General features: G+C 39.1%; 1 protein-coding gene across 6 annotated transcripts in view; it reads left to right on the plus strand.

Moving 5' to 3' along the window:
• The first annotated feature begins 1,911 nt into the window (after positions 1–1,911).
• cdkl5 (cyclin dependent kinase like 5) overlaps positions 1,912–26,265 on the plus strand; it is a 42,611-nt gene continuing 18,257 nt past the window's right edge. For 3 of the 6 annotated variants that reach the window (XM_085457822.1, XM_085457845.1, XM_085457862.1), the window contains exons 1-9: positions 1,912–2,427; positions 5,149–5,518; positions 10,237–10,271; positions 21,483–21,528; positions 21,607–21,743; positions 22,130–22,250; positions 22,532–22,591; positions 23,493–23,583; positions 25,980–26,082. In XM_085457822.1, coding sequence (XP_085313948.1) covers positions 5,482–5,518; positions 10,237–10,271; positions 21,483–21,528; positions 21,607–21,743; positions 22,130–22,250; positions 22,532–22,591; positions 23,493–23,583; positions 25,980–26,082 — 630 coding nt within the window. In that variant the 5' untranslated portion in view covers positions 1,912–2,427; positions 5,149–5,481. Of the gene's footprint in view, positions 2,452–5,148; positions 5,519–10,236; positions 10,272–21,482; positions 21,529–21,606; positions 21,744–22,129; positions 22,251–22,531; positions 22,592–23,492; positions 23,584–25,979; positions 26,083–26,265 lie in introns of all 6 variants that reach the window. The other 3 variants (XM_085457830.1, XM_085457838.1, XM_085457855.1) reach the window with 3 other exon arrangements.

The following is a 26,265-nucleotide window of genomic DNA, read 5'->3' on the forward strand; positions in this document are numbered from 1 at the left end:
AAATGACAATGATGTGATTTGTGGTATATTATCAAAGCTGATATAATCATGGCTGGTTGAGAAGGAGTTCATTTTGTTTGCTTTGTTACTTCAGTTGTAACAACGTGTCTGTTTCAAACAGTTCAGTTTTCTAAAATTGCATTTTAATTGATTGTAACCAATATAATTAGGTAACATTTTGTATGTTGTATTTATTTGTGTAAAAAGTATTTGTAATAATGCTAATTGAACATTTGTCACTTTTTTGTTTTGCTTTTTTTAATTTCATGGGTATAAAAACGCCTTTTGGGTTAATTCTAGTATATTTCCCCCCCTTTTTTTTCTTTCTCCATTTATTTATTCAGTGACTATAACAGCACCATACTATATAGGAGTAATGAATGAACTGTTTCTACCTGAAATGTAATGGAATAAACATCCAAAGTAGTATAGAGTAACAGAAATACTAAACTAAGGTTCCTCAAGTATGTTTTGTGTACAGTATTTCAGTTAAATGCATTAGTTATGTAACACAGCTACAGATTTAAAAGATAGCTACATAATAGTCTAGAAATATTGTCACATGGCAGTAGTTTATAAGTGAAGATCCTCTTCCAGTTGTGACACTGTGGCAGAAAGCAAATCTCAGTATATGAACAGTAATTACTTTTCTCTCTCATAGTAATTGTGGTATGAAATCCAAGTGGCAAAGTGTTTTTTTTCCTTTGTAAAATGGTTATGCACATTCACCAACCAAATGACACCACACAACATGTAACATAATAGTCAGTTGGCTACTGTCCATTAAAACATTTATAAAACTGTACTGTTTGAAACTGACACTTTGTCACATATCAAGCAACAAAGTAATTCAAATGTCATCTTTCTCCACAGTAATAAAGCCCATGTTAATGACTGGGGTTACTAATCCAGTCATAATGTGCTAAAACAATGTAATGTGTTAAACCAACATATACGGTGCTGCTGCAGCAAACTGCAGGGCTGGCATTTAAAATTGATTTCATGTTTGCACTTTTACTTCTTTGTGTAGCAAAAGAAATGAGCTGGCCATTTATCTGGATGCTATTATGTATTCAGATTTAGTATAGACATAACAGTACAGAGAAACCTGTTTGTTTGTTTGTTTTAGTTTAATAGTTTATTGTAATATCTTTTTCTTTTACATAAATTTAGAAATAATCTCAAGCCTCGTGCTATAATTATTGTGGTATCTTGTTGCATTGGGAATTACTTTAATAGGTTTAGATTTTAATAAACAATCACCCCACACACTGTGATGCACTGGCAGACAAAATGATCCAATACAGGCACAGGTAGAGCTCTCAGTCTGAAAAAGGACAACTGGGGTTTGTAAGTCATTAACTTTTAGTATAACAAATGTTGCTCAGACAAAAAGGTAAGTAATTTTTTAAGGTACATTTAGCCTATATTTGCTGATATTTGCTACAGTTTACATAAATACACGCCTTAATGGCATTCCTCTTTCTCCATAAACTATTCTCCTAATGGCTACTGGACGGAAACTGAAAAAAACATTTATCTTATGAACACGTTAACCACATTTCCTCAGAAAAGATAAATCACACCTGCCAAAATGAACTCGAGAAGGTCAAACCGAGACCAGAAGGAGGTGTGTGTGTGTGTGTGTGTGTGGGGGGGGGGGGGGGGGGGTGTCACACACAAACAAAATAATGCAGCATTTAATGTGCACCATCTTTCTAACACCTGCTCTCATTACGAAGCCGGTCGATGCAGTGTCCGTGAGTCCAGTGGATTCACACCGATTTCGCCAATTAGTGCATTGGTGGAGGGGAGGTGTAGGTGAGAGCGAGTGGAGAGGAGCTGCAGGAAGATTTTTAATCAGTGACACAACATGGGTTGACCAAAGGGGAGGGGAGGGAGGCAGCAGCAGTAATTAACAGTGTAAAAATCTGCGTGCTGCTGGAAGGAGACGATCACCGGGCTTATCAAACGCTCAACAAACAGTGCGCTGGACTGCATTTCCATCCCAAAGTTTTATTTTATCTCGACTCGCTGTGGATCTTAAACCACTGCTGGAACGCGCAGACGTCCGTGTTTCTATTGGCTGTGCGCAGCGTCGCTCAGAGGAATGACGATTTTGCTGCTATAACCAGCTGATGCTGAGGCTATGAACGCGGAGCCTCTGAAGAACTGTTGACGGTACATTGACACCCCGTCATCGGCGTTATGCCTGCGGATTCGGTCTACCGTCCGTCCAAAGACTGAGTGAGTAGGACATTTGATCGTGTCACGACGCACAGGCCCGGGTTTCCCCCCTCCTCCATCTCCTGTCGCTCCACATGATGTTTCTTCGTCTTCCCACATCATCATTTTCATGGGCATGATGCTCCGTGCTTCACAGATTGAGCTTTCTCACCTCGTACAGGCGTCACATCGCATCTGCAGGTAAACCTTCGCGTGGTTTAAACGGTGAGGTTTTTTACTCGTTATCTCGTCGGATTTGATTTGATTTCATTTTTGGTATGTGTTGGGAATGATGTCTTACCACGGGTTCATGAGTGAAGGCTTTTTTTCTTCTTGAATTGTGGATGTTGTTGTGCAACATTGTCGTGAACGTGGACCGTTATAATGTATGCACTGGTTGCTGTGTAGGCTGAGAATCGCGTGGACAGCGATGGAATGGTGGTGCGCTCTGCAACGCAGCGACGAAAGAGACGCAGTTTCGGTGCAGAGAGAGCAGCATTACTATCCTCCCCCCACCCCCTCTCTCACCTCACGCAAACACACATAGTCTCGTGCACGCGGACGCACGCACCTGCCTATTAAATTTACACTCCCAAACTCACTTATTGCCGAGGTTTCTTTGCAGGCAGACTCCAACGAGCCTCAGTTGCAGTGTCGTGTTGCCGTCCATTCTATATTCATTCAGTATTTTCTGGACCTTCACGGTGATGTTTTCACCTTGTTTCCATTTCGTTTTGCAAGGAGAGGAAGCAGCTTATCAATAAACCGAATGCATGCTGTATCCATTTTATTTCCTCCCTAAAGTATGAGCTCTAATGTCTCATAGATCACTCTTGTCGCTGGCGTATACCTATTAAAATGTGCACTACGAATTAATTCACTACCCACTGTCCTTAAATGACAAGCCATGGGTGGCCTTAACGTCCACCTTATCTCTTCCCCTGGAAAGACTTAGCTGTGTGGAGCGTACACTGCATAGGAAAACGCCCACACAGGCACATGAGCCAAGTCAACATTAAAGTGTTTTTTTGCACTGCTGAATAAATCAAGTGTTATACAAATGAAGTTGGACTGATACCGTGAGAAGCTTTGATGGTTCCTGTCCAGCAGCATTCACATTACAAAAGAGGCATTTAATATTCGTGGTCAGTTTTTGGATGTGTGACAAGAGACAGTCTGCCTTTAGATGTAATTGTTCTGGGGCTTTTTTTTCTTTGCTTTGCTTAAACAAAATAATAACAATATTACTTGTACATAGATGTATAATAACCTCACAGAAAGATTGAGGGGTAACTATAAGCAAAGAGGGAGAATGTTAAATCTTTACATCAACCATCTCGGCTTGGCAGATTCAGAGTTCTGCAGAGACAGCGGTCACTTCACAAAGTGTAACTGTTGCTGATGTGAGAGTGGTTTTGGAAAGTAAAACAACTGTTTTTGACCTAATGATCCTTTAGCTTAAAACCCAAGAGGTCACCGGGATTGTTCTAAATCCTCCTGACGCAGACGTGAATTTACACATCCGCTTTCCTTGATTGAATTTCACCCAATAATTCTACAGATGATCTGGGTGTTGTCACGCTGTGTGATCGAGTGCTCGGAGCTAAGTTCAAGTCTGACGCCACACCTGAGAGGGTATTGCTGAGGTGTAGGTTGTAATGATGACCCAATTCTTACCCTAATGCTATAGTTTGGAGAAAGACAAAGCAGACCTATTTGAGGAACTAATGAGAGTAGATTTTGATGTTTGTCATTTAGAATGATTATTTTCTTTGTTCTGTGATTGCTAAAACTGGGAGAACAACTCATTAAAAACCATAATTACATATTATTTTTGCTTGTTTGAGTTGTGATGACTTAGACCTCAGAGGGTTAACTTGCTAATACCAAGAATGTGTCATTTTTACTGTGTTCAACATCCAGTTTACCTTGTTAACACTTCCTTGTTAGCCCAAACACAAAAACTGTTAATAGTTTTGCAATATTTAGGTGTTATGTAAAATATCTTGATGCATGCATCCAGGTAAGGAAATCCCAGAAAGCTTGATCGTGTTCACCTGGATGTCGTGTTTACAGTGGGAGAAACGTTTAATCACTCATCCAAGTGACTTCTTCAGTCACTATCACTCACTTGGATGAGTGACGAAACATTTCTCCCACCAAGATGATGAACACAATCAGCTTTCTGGGATTACATAAAGTACTTGACAAATTTTTTTGGAGTTGACGACAGGAAACACGAATGACGACACAGAATGTGATGGTTAATCAAGTAGAGACCTTTCACTGAAAACCACAAACATCACTCAGCTGGCGTCTCCAGAGGGAAAGTCAGGCCGAAATCTGTGGGCTATATCATGCATCACTGTTTGTTACCAAAATTGTGCCAACCCATTTAGTAAGTGCGGAGATGTTTTATCGGATAAGTGAAAACTTTGACCTGCTGATGGTTGCCGAGTGCTGTAGGCAAATTAAAGAGGATTCATTCTCCTCGCACCATGGATATTAAAGCACTCCATCCAATGGCTGTCAATAACTTTATTAAATAGCAAAAATCCCTTTTTTTGTAGGGACGGTAGAGAAAAGGGTAGGGGATCACTCAGAAGAATCCTCTTCTGAGGATCTTCTGAGCACCTATGTTGTTGACATGCTTCCTGCAGCATCCTCCATGTTGATGTATAGCTAATTAGAATAGATGGGATCTGTGTGGAAGTCATGCTTAAGCCATGAGTTATTTAAACATGTCCTCAAGGAAATATTGTCTTTCTGTATATCTACATGTCCTACTTATTCACTGTCTGTGTCAGGAAGACTAAGAGCATGCAACTCCCTGTGCAAGGAATGATGGGATATTTGGACCTTCAGAGAGACCCTTTGACAACATATTTAATTGCATCTTTGTTTTTGTCTCTGGTCTTCCAGGTTTGCCGGCATGTAGTGTTGGATGGAAGTAGAAGAAGGACATCAGCACATGGAATAAAGGGAGCGCAAAGGACATCTGAATACACTCGACTCAGATACCTAATAATTACAATAATAAGAGATATTTTTAAAAAGTCCAGAAAAGAGGCAGAGAGAGGGAAAGAGAGAAGCTATGGTGTAAAGGGAGTGAAGATGGGCTGTGGTCAGACGCTTGCAATGTTCCTCCTGGAGTCCACAGTTCACTCCACCGGCTGGTCAAAGCAGGAGTCTCCTCGCTAAAAACCCGAGCAGCTCATTTCACCCGCTGGAGGAGCCCTCACTCTCGGTGATGTAATGAATAAGTTTGAAGTCCTTGGCATTGTGGGCGAAGGTGGGTGGATTTTACACGGCAGATTTCACTGCATGCTTTAAAACTTGAAGACTTTATGTACTGTTGCTGGTAACACTGGGGTCATAACCAGTGTACATTTTAATGGGATTCAGGTGTCTTACACTGCACAGCTGAAACCTACACACATAGCTGTTGACAGAGAGTATATATCCTACTTTAGCATTTTTGAGCACAGGCAGATTTTAAAGGGGCGCATGAGCCTCAGAGTGTGGTGAAGTCTCCCATGGAGTAATGTCTAATTCGTTATAATAATAGCTTTGGTCATTAGGTCGCCATATTTATCTTAAAACAAAATTGTTTTGGGTTTTTTTGTTTGCATGTATGCCTGTTTGATAAGAATGCCTTTAAAGGTTTTACTATGAAGCCTCGCTCTTTCCCGTTTTGCAAATTGAAAACATCCCCTGCATATACCTGTTGTTTGGATCCTTTCCACAGCACTAATTTAATCAGTATGTTAACAGTCAAGCATGCTCACCCCTCTGCTGCTCAGTTTATCTTCTCTAACAGTCTCTGTTTTTATTCCTTAATCACGTTCAGTTGCTTCTATTCTGTGTGATTATCATCATCATCAGTGCAGTCCAACCCTTCTTGGTCTTGGTGCAGCAAACAAAAATATGAGTATGAATATGCAGAATCTGCAGGCACGGGGACAAGATTTTTGTTTAGACCAAACATGTTTAAGAAGGTGTTGTTTGCATACAGGTAAACAGCCAGTCCAAAGAATTGCACATTTTTATTCAATTAGATTTTTTCTTTGAATTTGTCTGCATTGCTAAATGATAACTTTCATGTGGGATAGGAAGTCTGGCTACTCCGGAAGCCCCAAAATGTTATCAGATGATAGCCAATGGGTTCCCATGCCTAAAGCCTTTAGTTCAAAGGGTAGGATCAGCGCCTTCCTGGCCAGAAAGAAGTGCTGAGTTTGATAAGCACTGCTTAGAAAATCTAGTTTCAATTAAAATTACTTATTGAATTAAAAGACATTCCAAACTCAAGAGCAAGAACTGATTTGTAGTGCTGATGAAACTAATATTGCTTCAATCTATAAAACGCTGAATTTGCCATGTACAGGTAGTTCTAACTTTCAATGCTACTCTAGCCTTACTTTGTTCTTGGTTAGTATGAGATGATTTAATATAATCACTTGTTTTACTGCTTAGGATAAAATTAGCAGTGCCTGTCTGACAAAGACATCCTGTTTATAGATGAGAAAAGCACTGTATATGGTTTTGGTTGGAAGTGTTTAGCTTGGAGGATGTAAAATGCCTTATTAAGAAATCGTAGAAACCACACATTTTTCAGCACCATATGAGTATTGCTGAAATGTTGAATATGCATGTAAGTAATTCTTGCAAATCAACTTTGTGAAATTTTCAACAGCATAAATTAGTCTTGGTTTTTCGGAAAAGCTCATCCTTGATTCTGCTATTTTTATTCCTAATCGTACTTTTCTTTAAGGTTTATATAAATAAAATAAATAAAATTGCACTTTTAGCTGTGAGTGACTCTTAAGTGAGCCACACAAACGCCCTTTAATTAGCAATCCGTGTAGCTTCTGCTTCTTGTAGCCAGCAGCGTGATTTGCAGCTGATTTGACTGAGCTGGATCGACATGTATTCCTGCCTTACTGTAATGTGAGAAGACAGAGTAGCCAAGTGTTTATTCTGCTGTTGGTAATTCTCGCAAACTGTGATCTACACCAGCACTCGTTACTACATCTATCAAAAAGTTATGTACACAACGAACCGCAATAACAGTTTTCATCCAGTTTTCTGTTTGTTTGTTTTTCTCATGTTAAAAGCTCTGTGTGTACACATTTTTCATACTTTACACAGAGTATGTTTTATATATACAGTGTAACCCTGGCGGCATATATTAAAGTTAACTTGTCTCTGCCAACTCGCTTTTTTATTGTATTGCCATTTTTCTTCAGCGTTGACACAGATGGGTTTGCTGTATTTTAAATGTATGCTATCACTAAAAATTGTTTCATCTTTTTCTTCCAGTGAAATTGTGTCTTTTTTTCTCTAAATATATCCTAATACCAATGTATTAGGGGTACTCGTGTCGATATTGAACGTTCGATACAGTGCTTTCGGTTCGGTAAGCATATGTATCAAACAATACAAAATTTTTAATTTATTTTATCAACTTTCCTTCTGACGATGCTGTCTGTGTTGAGCACTCGACAATGCAGCCTAGGCAGAGTAGTCGAACGCAGATTCACTGAGCGCAGGGCAAGCTAGCGAGACAGAAGTTAAGCTCTCCTTGCAAAATGGCAAATTGAACCTCCCCCACCCTCATTCAGATCTGGCGTTTGGAACTATTTTGGTTTTCATGTGACGTATGACCCTGAAGGTAAGCGTGTCATGGACTAAAGTAAAACAGTATGTCGGATGTGTCACGCAATGCTCAATTACATTTTTGGGAGCTAGTGTGTTAGCACAGTTTGCTGTTAAGGTGTTGGCCGTCCAGCCCCATGCACAGGGCGATCCACAGTAGCTCGTTAACGGAGATTTGCGGTGTTGTGGAGTTAAAGTCATTTCAACGAGATTAACGCTGACAGCACTAGTGGGAACACAACGAATATGACTGCACATTTACTCTGACATCATCCTAGTGCAAAGACAAGTGGAAGCAGACAAAAACAACAAGCACTGCTACAAACTTTACCGCCGTTAGCACATGATTCTCCTTATGGGGACCTGATATGTTTAATATGCTGCTGAGAATATAGCCCAGAAGAAGCGTATAGTATAGCTTTTATTTTGGAAAGAGCCATTTCTCTGTAATAAACTCTCTTTTCCAAAGATGAGTGATTCCTCAATCAGATATATTTATTTTTTATTACTTTTTTGTTTCAGCAACATTAAATTTAAAAACTGTACTTTTGAGTTAAAATATATATTTATAATTTTAATAAATGACAAATTAAAAAGGCATGAACATTTTTTTTTGTATCGAAAAAATATCGAACTGTGACACCAAAGTATCGAACCGAACCGTGAATTTTGTGTATCGTTGCACCCCTACAATGTATGTAAACTTTAGTCAGCAAAACTATAAAGAAGATTTTTTGTCATACTCATGAATCAGAGGTAAAGCAACTTCAGAACATTTTGTTCTTTGTAGACAAAAGTCCTTCACAGTTGCTACATGTTTTTCAAACGTGACAGAGAATTTAAAAAAAAAAGATCTGAATAAACAGCTGCTGCATTTTTAGCTTCTAATATTTTTTAAGTGTTTCCTTTTAGAATGCAGTTAGCTAAACAGGGAGTTTGAATGTTGTAAGGATCTTTCTTAAGAATCTCCAAAAGTTGATTCTGTTCATCTGGACGTAGCGTTTTGTGGGAGAAACTGCAGGTTTCCCCGATCTTATAAACAGTACATTTGCATAATGACTGAAACCAGCCCAGTGAAGGAACAATGGGTTTAAGAATGTTATTTAGGAGTCACCATTCTCTCCTTACTGCTTATTTACACATTCATGTTCCTGTGATTTATCAAAGAAACACATTTGTACGTGTACTTGTAATACTGCTGGGACATTAAATACTCTAACTAGCACCACTCACCTATCGTTGTCCATGGAGAAAGTAAGAAAGGAATTATGAAACAACTTAAGTGGGTTTTTGAAATTCCCATAATCATGTAACTCATGCACACGCTTGTGAGAGGTCTGTGCCATTTATTGCCAGCAATTTATGTGTATTGATAAAATGTTTGTTTTACCATGTAAGTAAATCAACTTTGTAAAACTCTGGAACTGCATAAATGTTACCACAGAGACCATTTCTACAGTTTTTCTGTAAAGACAAACTATATTTCTACAGGCTTCTCTTCATATCTGCACCTCTTTCTGCCCCTATAGCAAACAGATAAATATTTGAATGAATCAAAAATCTTATGATAAGAAATATCATTATAAAAAAATAGGTTTTAATTGTTGTTGTTTTTAATTTCCTTTCACAAAAAAAAAGAAAAACAAGAAAAAAATAAACACTGAAAGTAACTCCGAAAGCAAGCTAAGTGACAGATGGTGTCAAGGCAAAAGGGCATCATTCTCCGTAAGACTGAAGCTATAAAAATCTCTAAAACTCTGCACAGAAATCAGGCCATTGCCACAAAAACAGACCGATTGTGGCAGAAAGACAAGCAGCATTACCTAACCCATTACGTTGCATATGTGATCTGAACAGCAAAAAGAGCAATTTGGAAAGACGTGGAAAACATTAACTTCAGCAAATGCGAGTCCAGCTGACATCCTTGCAGGACAGAGCCAGAGACTCGACTTCTGAAATATCAGCCATCATCCCAGTCTTGTTAAACTGACACAATCATCTGTCTTAGTAAAGACAGGAACAGGGACACGGTGTGTGTGTGTGTGTGTGTGTGTGTGTGTGTGTGTGTGTGTGTGTGTGTGTGTGTGTGTGTGTGTGTGTGTGTGTGTGTTACTTGTGAAAGGTATAGCTGTGAGTGTGTGTTGTGTGTGGGAGAGCGAGTATGCATGCCTCCGCCTCACCTATTAACGGCTGTTTCTCTGGTGGTTCTCACCTACTGTACTTCTTTTTCATGAACCTGTTTGTTTGAGGTTTGGAGGTCAAAGCATAATTAAGATGTCAAAACTTTAACACCACATCTGAGTCTCACTTTTTTATTGAGCGTTTGCATCTTTCTCTCCATTTCTTCTTGTCCAGGAGCATATGGAGTGGTGCTCAAGTGCAGGCATAAGGTAAGATAGTATTTCTGATTTCTCAGAGTCTTACAGTATGCCTGGTTTGTTTTATTGTGATGTAAAGTGTTTGGATGGTGGCAAACTTTCACTGAGAAGAATGGTACAGTGATGAAGACTGAAACAAATGTGACTGGTATGATGGTTAAAATACTCAGAAAACTACAATGTCAACAGTGATGTTTCATCCCTATTTCATCCCTGAAATGTTAGCTAGCGTGTTTTAACCCATTGTAAAAGCATACAGTAATGGAGGAAATCCTTTGCTTGGCTCTAAGTCGATATACTATGTAGACAGAAGTGCTGAGCCACCTACACATTATCAAGAGTAGCTGCTCAGTAATGGAAACGGATACCCTGAAGCTCCCAGCTCCCAGTTTTGTGCAGATGTTAATGCCGGAGAAGGTTTGGATGTCTGTAGAGCACTAGCAACTTTTACATACTATGCATCTCAGCATTCAGTGACCCCGCTCTGTAACTCCAGTGGTCTGACCCTTTGTCGCTGAGTTGTAGTGGTTCTTAGAAACTTCTCTTTTGCAATGTTATCATTTACAATTGAGGGAGGGAAGAAATTACAACCAGTGAGCTCTGTAGAACAAATCATTCTTTCACAAATGGTTGTAAAGCCAGACTGCATGGCTATGTGCTGGATTTTATACATCTGTGGCAATGGGACTGAAAACAGCTGAAAGATTACCACTACTTTTTTTTCCATATAAAGCGTCTGGTCTGTATTTTAACAACCATATTTCTGTAGCTTACAGTAGGGAGACAAGCTGTATAAGTACAGCTTAGACTTACAGGTCTAATTCATTTAATAAGGAACAGATCTGCTGTTTTCATAGAGAACATTTATTGATGGCTTAGTTTGGAAGATTCTGCTATTGCACAAAATCGACCAGCGAGCAATTATAATGCAAAACGAAATAAAGTTCATTTCGCTTTTCTAACACACCCACAGTTGGTCCATTTGTTTTGCAGACAATGTGCGTGGTCACAAATTTTGAGCTACAGACCACTGTGCTCATTGGCAGATGGCAAAATTTACCTCATGCACACCAACATTTGCAGCCTCACCAAAAGCACATCTCAAAGCTGTGAGGCTATTTGTGCTAGGGTACTTATACTTGCAATGCCAAGCAAGTGTTTATCATGCAAGTTATTATCATTTGCCAATTGTTATAAAACACAAGGTAAAGCTGAGGCAGATGGAACTGTTAGTATTGCATTTATGTCCTAAAAAATAGTGGAGAAAGTGGTTTATTTATCGGATGATGGGATGGATGAATAGACAGGGAATCCCTTTAGAGTGAAAGAATGGTTACAGCCACCTTAAAGGTAGATTAGAAACTTTAATGTCACCACTTGCACATGTGCACCCTCATATGAATCACTTACTTGGTGCTTACTCACTGTGTCACGCTGTAAGCATGAGTCTGAATGTTCTCTGACAGACATTGTTAGATCACGTTGGATTTTAGCGGTGACTCTTAAAACAAAGTTATTAAATGTGAGCCATTAATGTACTTTGTATGCATGAATGAAAGGGCTGAAGGTGTGACTCATCCAGCTGTGTCTTACTTAATATAACTGTGCGGTTTCAAGCTTATCTTTAGCTGTTATATGGTCCTATTACTTGTTTCTCTGCAGTCTGTTTATAAAGTAAATGAATTTTCTCAACATGTGAGAACTTTCCAAATCAAAATGATTACATTACATTGTTTGTCTTTTTGACTTGTAATGATTGGGAATTCTCAAACAAAGCTCAAAGACCTTTTTTACACTGTTGAAATTTTGGACTTTAGTCCAAATTTATTAAAACTGCTCTGCAAAACACTAGTGCACATGCAACCAAAGACCGCCTGCAGCTGAAGGACAAATTTTCACAGTGTGACTTCTAATAAGGCTCGCATGTGAATACCAACCAGTCAAAAGGAAATGAGGCAAAATACAAAGGGCCAGTTTTGTAATATTTGAATAAATTTTAGGAATGAAACATTTCCTTCCCAACCACGTCAAATCTCTCCTTTTTCTCTTACTGCCATCATGTGTTTAGACTCTCTGCATGGGCTTGTGGGCCAAACAGAAGAGTTGTGCAGTTGGATATGAGGGCAACTGGGTGACTGGGTATTTTGTCGCCATGTCAGGTGGGCGACATACACACCTAAGTTTGTGAATGTGATGACTCAAGAACAAGGCGACATGGGATTTTGAAAGTGATACCATAGGGGTGTCTGCTCGTAGGCTTGGGGGTAGCACTGGTGGTTGCCAGTATATTTTTTTAATTAATGCCACAATTCACTGGAATATACGACATGCCTCAGGAGGATATTGTCTGATAGATTTTATTGGACCCATCCTACACAATGTAACATTAGGTAAACTTGCATGATGATTGCTGCTACGCTGTTGAAAGTTATCTGCAAAATAAGTTGTAAGCTAACACACTCATTCAGTTAGCACCTTTTATCTCTACTGGTCATGTTAAACGTGTGCAGTCAGTTATCTTTATTAGAGTTTTTATATTGTCAAATCTGAAAGGCCCCCACGTAGTTCTGTGGTTTGGCATCATGCATATCCATTCAGCATTGTTTCTGTTGTTTTCTATTAGCGCCAAGAACAAGTATAGCCTAATAGTCAAGAAGCGTGAGCAGGTCACAGTGACAGCACAGCACGCTGCTACCTGTGCATGTTGCTTATATGCTGTGAATTTTGAGGGTAAAAAAATGTAACAAATTTACCAAAGACATATTTAATACCTTATTAATTCAGTTAGTAGGAAGTAGGTTGTTATTTCATCTTTCAGAAATAACAAAGCTTTTTGCTACGTGATCATAATTAGCAGCTAAATGTGCTTAAACTTACAGAAGGTAGTTGTGTAGATTAACCCCCTTCTAATGAAATTCTGTCCATTTTTGCAAAGTAATATGTAGCTATAGCTTTCAAGTCAACGTAGAGTTGTTGTCCGAAGTTTACACACATGGACATAGAAGTCATGGTAACTTTTAAATTTGAATGATTTCTTTAAATTGTTTTTTTTCCAGGGTGAATGATTGTTGTTGCTGTATGCTTAATGACTTTAAAAAACAATTTAAACTTTCTCTAATTGGCTGAAGGACAAAAGTATACATACAGGCTGAACTATAGGTTTCTGAGTCATTTCTAAACAACAACAGAGTCCAAGAAATTCAGTTCAAACAGTTTACATAAGTACAACTTATTTGGATGTGTCAACACTTCGCCAGGGTCTGAAAAAGGACCCAGACTTTTACCCTCCAATGAGAAGAAATGTGCAGATGTTCAAAAACAACCCAGGAACTGCTGAGTCTCAAGGCTGCTATGAACTGGAAACTGCTGAAACACCAGCGTCGCTGTCCACAGTAAAGCCAACGAAGAAAGAAGCTGCTCAAATGGACAAGCCAAATACCTTCTGAAGAAAATTTTATGGTCACACGAGACAAAGACTAAGATTTTTGGACACAGTGACAAGAGTAAAGGTGAGTATCTCAGGCCTAAGAAGACTATAGCAACTATCAAGCATGGTGGTGGTAGCATCATGCTTTGAGGGAACAGTGGATGGAATAATAAAGGCAGACTACCTCCAAATTTTTAAACTTCAGCCCAAATCAACAAAACTTGGACATAGTTGTATGTTCCAACAGGAGGACAATGATCCCAAACACATCAAAACGGGTTCTGGAATTAATAAATCATTCACGTTAACATAGGCTTCTGGAATGACTTTCCCAAAGCCCTGACCTCAGCTCTACTGAGAATTTTTAGAATATAACCAACTAACTGTGCCAAGAAGAGTGGTCAAATATCCAGCCTAAATATGCAGCGTTATTGAAGGTAGTTTATGGCTACCAAAGCGTCTGCTTGACTTACAACTTGCTAAAGGATATTTAACCAAATATTAATGTGAGTGTATCCATATATATGTGTGAGCCTGTATGTATACTTATAACCCTTTGTGGAGGAAATGCAAAAGAAATTCAAACTGCACTCAATTTCTTTTTTTTCCTTTTTTTGGTGAATGTGGTGACTGTGAATATATGACTGCAGCTGTAGTTAACGAAAAAAGTTCAATATTTGCCTCTTAAATAAAGCAGTACTTAGTGTAAAAGCAAATTTTGTTACTGTTAATTCAAATGATTACGGTAATTTCTTATGAATGACAATTGTGTTACGTAGTACTTCGTTCACAACCACTAGTTATTCATTTATAAAAATGGCACCTAATGTCTAACCCAACTTTGTCTAAAGTGATGAGCTTGATGTTCAGAAAACATGATTTTCAGTCAGTGGTTTTAATTAGTTTTAGTTAGTGTGATTGTTTATTTACGATTTTTATTTATTAAACCTTTAAATTCACAATATAGTCTTCTCCAATAAATCTCACCTCTTTTTACATGGTGCAGTACAATAACCAGACAGCCCATGTGAAAGTACGATACAGACACAGTGGTTTGGATTGATAGTCAAGTATTTTCCATTCGTCTTTTCAGATTTTTGTATTTTATGTGTTCATTGATCAGGCTTATTTAGGGCTTTTCCAGGCTTTTGAATCAGTCTTAGGCAAGTTGACTGCCGGTATGCTGAGTGGAGCACTGATGTTTTAGAAAGCAGGAATAATGCTGTCAGCTACAAACAATGCAGCTATTCAAGCACATTAGTCAATAAACTTGGAAGCAATCTTGGAATATAAAAACATCTGTGGATGAATCAGCATGTTACAATTGAACACACACACACACACACACACACACACACACACACACACACACACACACATTGGTATCCTGGCTTGGTCAGAGAGGAATGGGGTTAATGGCGGATTACAGCAAATATGAGCACCTGTATTCAGACATTCATTAATAAATAGACCTTAACGAAGAGCTTAATTACACTGAAACTAACAAAGGGGGCCCTTTTTGATAAGCACTGATGTGGTTTACATGTGAAACAGATTGCTCCACGCTGTGCCTGTTGAAATAAATTTTCGGGGCTTTCTTCAATATAAACACTAAAGCAAATTTAAAGATTAAAGAAGCTAAATTGCACATTGTTTTTAAAGACACTTTACGCTTAGATGTGCAGAAACATTGAAATTGCCATCTGTTTAGTGACAGTTTAAAGTTACTTGACCTCCTTATGTGTTTGGATTCTATGTGTCTATAATTTGTACTTTTTTGATATTGTCAGTGCACACAGAATAGGTTTGTGGCTATTTTGTGATTTTTTTTTTTTTTTTTTAATTGTCCTCAATGTTTCGGTTGTTTTTAACAGACAGATAATTGAATGTTTTTGATAACTGAATGTTTAAAGGCAGACTTAGCATTGAGTACTCAGGATTGGTTGGTGTTTTCCCTGTAGTCTATTTTCCTACATACCATACAGTCTGAGCATGTTTCATCCAATATATCCTATCATTATGACGTCCTTACTTTGCTGTGCTTCATAAAACTTTCAAAAAAGCCATAAATTATACATATTGAGTGACATTCTGAATATGCATATACTTGCATTCTGAGAACATGAACAAAATGACACTGTAAGTAGAACACAGTGGTTAGGCAGGAAGTTGAAATTCAAAGAGGGACAGATAAAAGAGAAGCTAGAAGAAAAATCTGGGAACCAGATGTATTAACATGCAGGATGCAGCTGAATGTAAATTTGGACAGCGCCTCATCTCTTAAGCATATTGGCCTGTTGTGGAGGAAGGCTTAAGTTTTTTGGCTCTTTGTACTGTCTTTGTGCTCTAAAGATAAACCCTGCATTTGTGAGAGAAATGTTTGTCTACCCGTTATGGCAGAATCCTAATATGTCTAAGAGACACAGAGAAATGCCAAAGCATAGTAAATCCCAGTCAAATTAAAATAAATCTTTTTGGTGGCTGTAGCTAAAGAGGTAAGGCAGGTAATCTACTAATCAGAAGGTGACTGCTTCAGTCCGCATGCCAAATATTTTTGAGCAAGATACTAACCCCAAGTTGCTCTGATGCATCCATCAGAGTGTGAATGTTAGAAAGAAAGCACTTACGTATAGAAAAAAGCGGTTGGGTGAATGAGGCGAGTTGTATAAATGTGCTTTGAGTGCTTCAGTAGAGTAGAAAAGCACTGCATACAGTAAGAACCAGTCCATTTACCATTTACCAGTAAATTACTTTCCAGTGGTTATTGGTACTGTTTGTATTATTGTATGCACTTTAGTCAGACACAAAGTGAGAGACAGAGCAGGAGAGCAAAATACCACTAGAGCATAACCATTACTCTCCAAGGTTTATTGTACTGTATTGATTACTCCATAAAAACCATTCTGAGTCATTAACTTTTAATTAAATATGATGTGCATAAAATATCTGAGGGACTAGTGAGTGATAATAGTGACTTTTAAATTCCAAGCGTTCTATATGCATTTTTTGGGTGGTAGAAAACAAGATATGAGCTTAACAGTAAAGGTGACCCTAACTTAATGCACAGAGGTGAAAATACCACCTAACTTAGCTAATATTTTAGCTTTACCATCAGCGTACTCGTTCTGCTGTCGAGTCTCATTGGCAGGCTTGTTCAGTAACAGAGCTCACCTCACAGTATGCCTGCCTACATAGGCTATGACAATGTTCAGTCTTTATATTAATTTATTATAGCCATGATTTTAAAAGATGACCTTTCTTTACACTGTGGTGTGTGTGTGTGTGTGTGTGTGTGTGTGTGTGTGTGTGTGTGTGTGTGTGTGTCACAAAGTCCACTCTGGCACAAGAACAGTTAATATTTCCATGCTTGCATAGCACAAATGAAACAGCTAATAACATAGCATATCTTTAAAATTCAGTATTTTTCTGTCACAGACTTTTTTTTTCTTTCTCTGGACCACAGATTTGTTGTTTTCAGCAAATCTCCATTTCATAAGAAATTAAATACCAGCTGTCAAAGTGTGGGTATGTTAAACTGGGTATTGCTTCCCTTCCTCTGGGTTACTAAGAAGTGACATGTGACATGTTTCTCATTTATATGACAGTGTAGGGATTCATTTTCACACACACTTGGAGCCAAAGATTCAGACCATTGCAATAAAAGCTTTTTAGCTTTGCTGCAAGAGAGCAGTTATTTTTACTTTTCTCAGCTGGAAGCAGGGCAAAAGAGAAAAGGGTAGCTGAGGGAGAGAGACAGAGAAGCAATGTGTGAATGTGTGTGCGTGCACGATGGAGAGAAGGAGATGCAGAGGGATGTATCGAACAGGGAGACTACGCTGATGGTAAATGGGTCACCCTGTTAGGAGTCTTCAGCAGACCTGCGTGTAGTTAAGAGAATCATGCCTGCAGGCTGTATGTGCTGGGCTAAAACCTTACCCGGTGACACAGGAACTGTACAAGGAAGGAATTAAATGCATTTTAAATGTATGTTCATTTGTAAATTATATATGCTTCACCTCACAGTATGCATTTGATGGCACATATAATTAGTCTAGTGAACGTGCGCCAGCGTTTGTGCAATGTTCCGCCACTTTATGCAAGTGTTTTTATTAGCGTATGTGGGTGTGTGCATAGAAGCTTGTGTTATCTTGAATTTGTGTTTTTGGAGTGACAATAGCACAACCTACACAGCCAGTGTTTCCTGGTGCCTATACAGGATCTCAGTGCAGTGCTGGAGGGCTGAGAGGACTTGTTAATTAATTACTGGTAGGCGACCAGCAGAAAATTCATCAGTGACTCTTTGATAATTGATTACTTGTTTAAGTGGTTTGTCACATTACAGTCCCATTCATTTACTGGTTATAGATTCTCACGCAGGTTTTACTTGAATTTCTCCGTTTAAAATCTTTGTGATCAAAACCTGATGTGTTAATTTCACTTTTCAATCCAAAGCAATTTGAAAGCATAATAATAATTGTAAGAAAAAGAAAAAACTAGAAAACAAAAAGACGTACATTTCTCAGGAAATTTTGAGTGTCCCAATGCACCAGCTGGCCATGAAGATGTCACCACAAGTAAGAGCTAACCAAATAATAGCTTTGGGGAAGCTGTAAGACATTTTAAGGTCAAGATTTAGGTAGCCAAACATAAATAAATAAATGAATGAATAAATAACCGTGGATAAAAAGAAACAGGTGTGGAATGGTCTTTAGAATATGAAAGGAATTTTATTCTGAAAGTCTAAAGCTTTTGCAGGCATCCTGTTTTTACAGTAGTAGTCATAATTGAAAGAATAAAACCCACTATCCTTTTCAGCCCTGAAAAGAAGCTTTACTATTTGCAAGCTTTTATTTTGACAGTCTAGTACTATTTAGCTAGTCTTTTTAGAAATGAGAGACAAAGTGTAGACATTTGTCTCTCCCATGTCCAAGTGTGAAGGAGACAGGAAAGAAGCGTATTAAAATGGAATTTGGTTATTGAGTAGGTCTTATTTTGAAAGGCCAAATTTTTTAAACATATCCTGCTTAAACCACTATGGCATCCACACAATAGTCCATTATATTCATGCATTACTGTAGCGAGTTTACATCACAAAATGAAGTACCTTGAGCCAACTGTTGTTGTGATTTGGTGCTATATAAAAGAAAAAAAAGAATTGAATAGCTCATTATATACAGAAGAGCCAGCATCATTTATGAGCCCCAGCAATTGGCTGCAATATTTGTTGTTTGCAAGCTTTTATTATGAAGGACACACTTTGCTTAGAGTCTGATTTTGAAGGTGAATCAAAATTTAGACAGTCTGGATCATCTTCCCTCTCTTTGCCATCCTTACAGCAACACTTATTCAGTCCAAATGACATCCTGATGTCCTTGCTGTAGATCCTGATGAGATATATCAGTGAGTCAATGTCTCACTTGCTCCTGGCATACAGCTTGATGCCATCCATGTACAGGAGGTGGCAGATGGTCATTCAACTCCTGAATGTGTTTCTATAACCACTTGCTGTGATGAGCTGGCTGAGGGTGTTGAGGCCTATACAGCACAGCAGCAGGAACAGTGTATCACCTTGATGTAATCTGAACTTTGATGGTGACTTGTGCAGTTAGCATGGAGTTGTTGTCTTCCAGAGATTCATTCAGTACCTGATGAAGGCTATTAGTACACCATTAATCTTTTATAGCACCAAACACTCCCGTAGTCCATGTAAGGCACAGGCTTTCTTGCAGTCAGTCCAGGCAGTGCTCAGGTTGGTCTGCCTGGTCTTAGAGTCTCTGACTCTATCGGTGAAAGGGTCTTTGGAGAGCAGGCCGTTTGTTCTTTTGAACTCTGCTTCTCTGCTTTATCTCTTCAGACTAGTAGCCAGAGGTGTGAGACTCTGTTTGGCAGTTTTGAGAGCCTCAGTTACGGAAATTTTGTACTTATCCATGGGCTGCTGGCAGTGGAGATAGTAACTATGGCGGTGTTAACATCGTCAGATAGGATTTTGTTAATGAGCCCCAGATGTTGTACAACTGTCTTGAGTCTGGCTAGTCTCGACTACTGCTCGGTATTGTTCCTTTTGAGTTGTCTCCTCGGGATCCTCAGCTCACTAACTGCTTCCTTCTTTTGACGTTAAAGCACTGAGCTATCGGCTGCTTCTTGGTCAGCATGACCTTCTGCTGATCCATAGGTTGTACCTCTTGGGTCAGGGGGGCATTTAAGCTTTGCTTTTTTATGTACTTTGTGTGACTTGTTTAAATCAGCAGCAGCAAATTAGCAAAGGTGAGGCTATTTTGGAGTGTGCTGACATATCTGTGGTTTCAAAGGTAAATCAGTGCAGGTCAAAGAGCCCACACATGAGCACAAGTATCATCAGCGCTTTAGATATTGCTACCACAGAGCTCGAAATGTCCCATATGGTGCATGGCTGCTGGTGTGTGTGTTTTTGTCTGTCTAGTAAACACTGTAAAGCTCCCAGTTTGCTCTTCAGATTTTTCCCCCCTTGGCTAAAATCTCTAACTTTACTCTGAGGATTAAGTGCTGTCAGAGCTGTAAATCCTTGTTGTTTCATTTCATTTGCCTCTCATGTAAAAATCTCTAAACAGACAACTTTGTACTGAAAAAACGCACAGGCAGTCAAACGATTTGTTTGTGTGAGCAAAAGCACTACAAATGACGCGTAGCTCATCATCACGCTGGCTTTTCCCCACACTGAGGCCGATTCTGTTGCCTATTCCACAGAAAACAAAAGAACAATAGCGGGACACAAGAGCGGCCAAGGACACTGCCCAGTATGTTGTAATTCTCGTAGAGCCTCTGGGTATAACATCAACACCAAATAGACAAACAATGTCATGTTGACTGCAACAAGACTTTTTGCTTTATGTTGTGACATGCACAACATTTGCTTTGTATCATTTTATATGAGGTAACACATGTTGAGAGACACTGTATCACTAGTAGCTTTAGCTTCAACACAGACGCTAAATAAAACAATTAATGCATGCAGCGAGAAGGACTGTGCTAGAGTCATGGAGATTCCACTTAGTCCTAAAATTGCTACTTTCTTTCAACAAAGTAGGCCTGGTGTTTGATTTTCAGTGAAAAAAGTCAGGCTGTTGCATTATATGACTGCAATATTATTGTATGTAGGGGAAATGTAATCACCTAGCATCAAACAAGCTGGCACACATGTAAATCACTGCGTTTACCTCTGAAAAATCATGCATTTTCCATCCAATAGCATGCTCCAGTCCATACAGTACAGAGTCAAGTTCCTATGGTATAGACTGAGGGTCCATCCTTTTGCAGTAGTTGCTAAGAGGCTTTTTAAAGTGTGCTTCTGCTGGGCCATGGCAGTCTAGCAGCAGCAAAAATCTGCGCTTGTGTTGTAAAAATTCAGCAAGGTCAATCAAGCAACCTGCAAGAAGCTGAAGGAGGCCTAAGAGCGTTTTAGCTATGCCAAAGAAGTGCTGTTTTGTCTGTCCGTGTGTATGTGCGGACTTGTGTGCATATGTGTGTGAGAGAGATAGCCCTGAGTAAAATAACTGAAATGAGAGCACCAGCATCGCTCTTGTTTTGGCACTGCCACGGCAACTTTTCCTTCTTAATGTTAGGAGTGGGCAGGAGTGGAATTTAAATGTCCTCTCTCTTTCTTTTTACCTTTTTTTGTCGTTGTTGTTCTGCAGATACTTTCTATTTCTTACTTCTTCTTTGATCTTAATGGTCTTGTGTCGTATAGGTCTGGTTGTTGAGGTGTTTGTCTTTGTCTTGGTAAGTGGCTTGATTTGACTTTTATCCTCATGTCTTCACAGGAAACCAATGAGCTGGTGGCGATTAAGAAGTTCAAAGACAGTGAAGGTGAGTGGAGTGAGCCAGGAAGTTAGGAGAGAAGAGAGGAGCTGCTGTCTAATTTCTGCTGCTTTAATTTCCGAACAGAAAATGAGGAGGTCAAAGAGACCACTCTTCGGGAGCTGAAGATGCTTCGGACACTGAAGCAGGACAACATCGTCGAGTTGAAGGAGGCTTTTCGGAGGCGGGGGAAGCTCTACCTCGTCTTCGAATATGTTGAGAGGGTCAGTTCAGCGACTGCGTCGTTATCATTTGACTTCGCACACGTTCCTCCTCTCTGCTCTGCCGTATCTAGATTCCTAGCCTACTTCTAAGTTTCAGGATTTTGAGACTGCTCACTTAAGCATTAAAAAGTGTCGCCATGGCAACATATGAACTATGCTGTTGGTGAGTAATGGTATTCCCCACTGTGTTGCCAGGGTACCCGGCCAAGTGTTTATTTTATGACAGGTTTTATTTTCATGCTGTACTCTAGTGATTTAGCATGGTGTCCCCTCTCACCCCCTGTCAGGGCTAAAATTAAAAAAAGAAACAAAAAAGAAATTAAAGGTTAACACCATTAATATTTTTAGAGCACACTTTCTAACAGGGAATTTCTTGCACCTTGCAGAATATGCTGGAGCTACTAGAGGAAATGCCCAACGGTGCTCCACCTGACAAAGTCCGCAGCTATATTTACCAGCTCATCAAAGCCATCAACTGGTGTCACAAGAATGAGATTGTGCACAGAGGTGAGGAAGTGTCACCCGGTCTAATGTCACATCTGGAAATCACACTTTTGTGATTCAATAATGATTCAAAAAGGAGGAATTCAGTTCAAATTATGTGGTGTACATGAGCATGTTGGTTGAGCCTTTCCACACATCAAGAATAGTTTGCTAAGACAAAGTACTGTCATAGGAGGGAAACTGAAGCTGTAAAAAATGTATATTGTTGTCTTGTATTCATGTTACGTATTCATGTAGTAGGACAGCATTTGAAGCATATTGTTAATGCCTCGTTTTTCTTCCAGATATTAAACCAGAGAACCTCCTTATCAGCTCTGAGGATGTTCTCAAACTTTGTGACTTTGGTGAGTCTTCTTCGGTTTTTTACAGCAGCCAGCCATGTGTCACGGTGCTGTAAGGATTTAGAGTCTGTGTGCAAGGCAGTAAAAACTCCCAGACCATGCACATTTCGCTGCTCGAGTGATGATAACTGCTTTTAAAATCAAGCAAACTCTTTAACACAGTAAATCGCTTTCAGCTGCCGATTGATTGTGATTATTTGAGTTTTTGCAGTTATGTCTGTGATTGCATTGTGCCCATTTTGGTTTTTTGGGCTTAGTTTGGTGTGAAAAATCCCACCTTTAATTTGTCACCTTGTAAGTTGTATATCAGAAGGATCAATTCTGCCATTTGGGAAGCAGCCAAGCAGCATTTCAAAGTGCAGCCTGCTGGGTTTTAACACAATTAATCCGCCAAAGAAGTCCAATTAGTGAAGCACCTATTTTCTCTGTAAAACACTAATAAAGTGCATTGATATGACACGTCTTTGCCATTTTACTGTTTTCCAGGTGTGTGTTTTACATTAGCGTCAGTATCAGCAGGGTCACATGGTTAGTTAGCGTTGCATAATTGGCTAATGCAATGCTATTTAGTCAGCTGGGGTGAGATTTGTTTGTTATTCACTGTTGGAGCTGGCGTTCTGTTTATTGTGACTTTTTTATGATTAAAATGGACTCGCTGTACGACACTTTTCCAAAGCACAGTCTCCAACTGCCTGCAGTGACATAACTAATTAGTTTGATCACATGGGAAGACCGTGTTGTTACTAAGCTGTCCAAATTACTTGAACACTGAGAGTCCTTTTTTTGTTTTTAATTGATCTTTGAAAGAGTCTAAATTGTATATTATCACACTTCAACGTGATGGCTGTGTAACATACAGAATCAGGTGTACGTGATTTATTGAATATCTGTTACTCTGGCTCAGGTTTTGCTCGTAACCTGTCTGAAGGAACAGATGCCAACTACACTGAGTATGTCGCCACAAGGTGGTACCGCTCACCTGAGCTGCTGCTGGGGTGAGTTCCTGTGTGTGCATCTGCGTGTGCATGTCTGTGCATACATGTATATATGCAGGAGCTGAAGTGAGAAACATGAAGCGAAGGAAAGAGCACACAGCACAAGATATGTTTCTGTGTTTTTCCACAGAGGGTATCAGCTTTTCTCTTGTGATACCACCGTACCTTAAACAAAATAACACAGTACTGGTCTCATTTTCTCAGCTAATACTCATTCATTTTTGCATTATATGTTTAATGTATCCGCTCGTGCCTACAGCCTGACACGAATAAATGCAAGTTATAGCAGAAATCTTATTATATCAAAGCAGCTTTAAATAGAGATCTCATCTCATTACAAACTGAGGCCAAACTTTCCAAAGATCCCAAAAATGTCCAGCTGCATTTTCTGGAATAACACGAAGAAGAAGAAATGAACACGATTTTAATCTGTTTAAACAGGAGGCCAGTAAAAATAGACTTAAAGTGTCTGGGCTAATGTGAGACTTATTTTATTGCATATGTACCAGCATGCATTCATCAGTATAAATAAAATGTACCAAGAAAATATCCCCGACACCATTGACAGGTAGGAAGGATCCATGCTTTCATGATGTTTATGCCAAAATACTACAATCTGAATGTCACAAATCAATCTTCTGTTCTAGTGAGTTCATGTGAACTGTAGCCTAATTTTCTTGTTCTTAGAAGAATGACAACCAGTGTGGTCTTCTTCTTCAAGATTCAGCATATTGTGAGGTGTTCCTCTGCATACCTTGTTTGTGGTTATTTAAGTTACTATCAGCTCTAAGCAGCCTTGCCGTTCTCCTCTGGTATAAACAAGGGGTTTTTGGTGAGAGAGCTGCTGCTCAGCATTTTTGGACCACTCTGTAAACCCCAGAGATGGTTGTGTGGCAAAATCCCAGAAGATCAACAGTTCCTTAAACATTTTTCCCCCATTCTGATGCTCAGTTTGAAATTCTGCAGCTCGCCTTGACCATGTCGACGTGCATAATTGCATTGAGTTTCTGCCATGCGATTGGCTGATTAGATATTTACATTAACAAGCAGTTGAATAATTTTTTTTCCTAACAAAGTGGCTGATGAGTATGTGTAAAAGACACTGGAACTATAGATTTTTTTCCTTTTAGAGTGAATCTATTGTCCAAGCAGCAGGCAAATCAATAAATATGAAAATCTTGTAAAATTACTCTTAAAAGAAAACTATTAATGGATGTTCAGAAATGAAGTCTGTGCTTTCACTGTGTCTGCAAATAGGCTGTTTTTGTTTCCTTGTAAAAAGCGGGCTTTCTCTCAAACAGCTCAAAAACCGTACTGAACACGATTTCATCTTTTTAATTCGTCCTATATTCTTTTATAATTTAATGAAAATTGACAAACCAATTTCATTTTTAATTAGTTCACTACTGAAAGCGATGTATTCATTCCGTTCAGTCTAAGAGACCTCAGCTGTAAAAGCTAGTTAAATATGATTCGACATGCTCTATATCTGGACTTTTACATGACACAAACACTCCCAAATCCCCAGTAAGTCTAACTGGATTGTGTTTATTTGGGTTTTATTACATCTGGGCAAATATAATAAACATTACTGCATTATGCTGAATAAAAGTTGACAAAACACAAAAGTTGACTGATTATTGCCTGTATGATAACTGTCACCCACTTAGTGAGCTCTAACTGCATCTCTGTGTGTTTTTGAGCACGAAATTAAGCTAACAAACCTTTTTTTAATGTAATTTCACTGTAAAAATTTTCATTTCATTTCATTTCTTTAATTCAGATGGCTGGAAAAACAGTCAGTGATTTATCTGCTGCATTATGACATGAGCCACCATGCACACACCATACCCACAGATCAAATTTCACTTTCCTCGTGGACTTCTCTTGCCGATGTTGTTTTGGTGCTTTTGCTGCATTTAATGTCCATTCTAGCTTGGAGACAGCTGAACGTCATCTAGCCTCGGTTCTGTAGCCTGATTTAGTAAATGCCCTGGAACATTTATTGAGACAGCGTTTGAATGCCGCCCACTCAAATACTCTCTCCCTCCAACACCACCTCTCCTCTGCTTCTCTGCTGCCAGATCTCTCACCATTTCTCACCAGACTTCTCAGCTCTGTTCCCTCAGAAATGACCATCTTCTTTATGAGCTTCTCCATCAGAAACACAACATCGATCGTTTTATTTTAATTGCACCACCTCCGTGAATTCTATCACCCCCGCCTCGCTGTCACCCCTCTCATAATCGTCTCCTCTTCATTCGGGGACTTGGTTTTTACCCTTTTTCCTCGCCATTTTCATTTCCTCTCTCATTATTATCACCCTACCGTCTAATTAACGAGGTCTTTTTGCTGTATTTGATGATTACATATTTGTCTGTTTTTCTCCGTCTCAGGGCTCCTTATGGAAAGGCGGTGGACATGTGGTCGGTGGGGTGTATCCTCGGGGAGCTGAGTGATGGACAGCCCTTGTTTCCAGGGGAAAGCGAGATTGATCAGGTTGGTGAGCCGAAACAAGGGTGAAGCGTATAGCTAATTAAACAGGCTGACTGAAAAACAGAAATAGCTTTTGATGTAAATAAATCAAAACCTCACATTTCAAAGTCCTACTGTGTGATGTTTAAGGTGGGCTGACAGGTTTTATCTATTTATTTCAGATTGTTATAAAGGGAACAGGCATTC

This window comes from Copadichromis virginalis, linkage group LG1 (assembly GCF_057382275.1).
Source record: "Copadichromis virginalis isolate Kocher_CV1m ecotype Utaka linkage group LG1, C_Virginalis_male_GT1.1, whole genome shotgun sequence".
Taxonomy (NCBI): Eukaryota; Metazoa; Chordata; class Actinopteri; order Cichliformes; family Cichlidae; genus Copadichromis; species Copadichromis virginalis.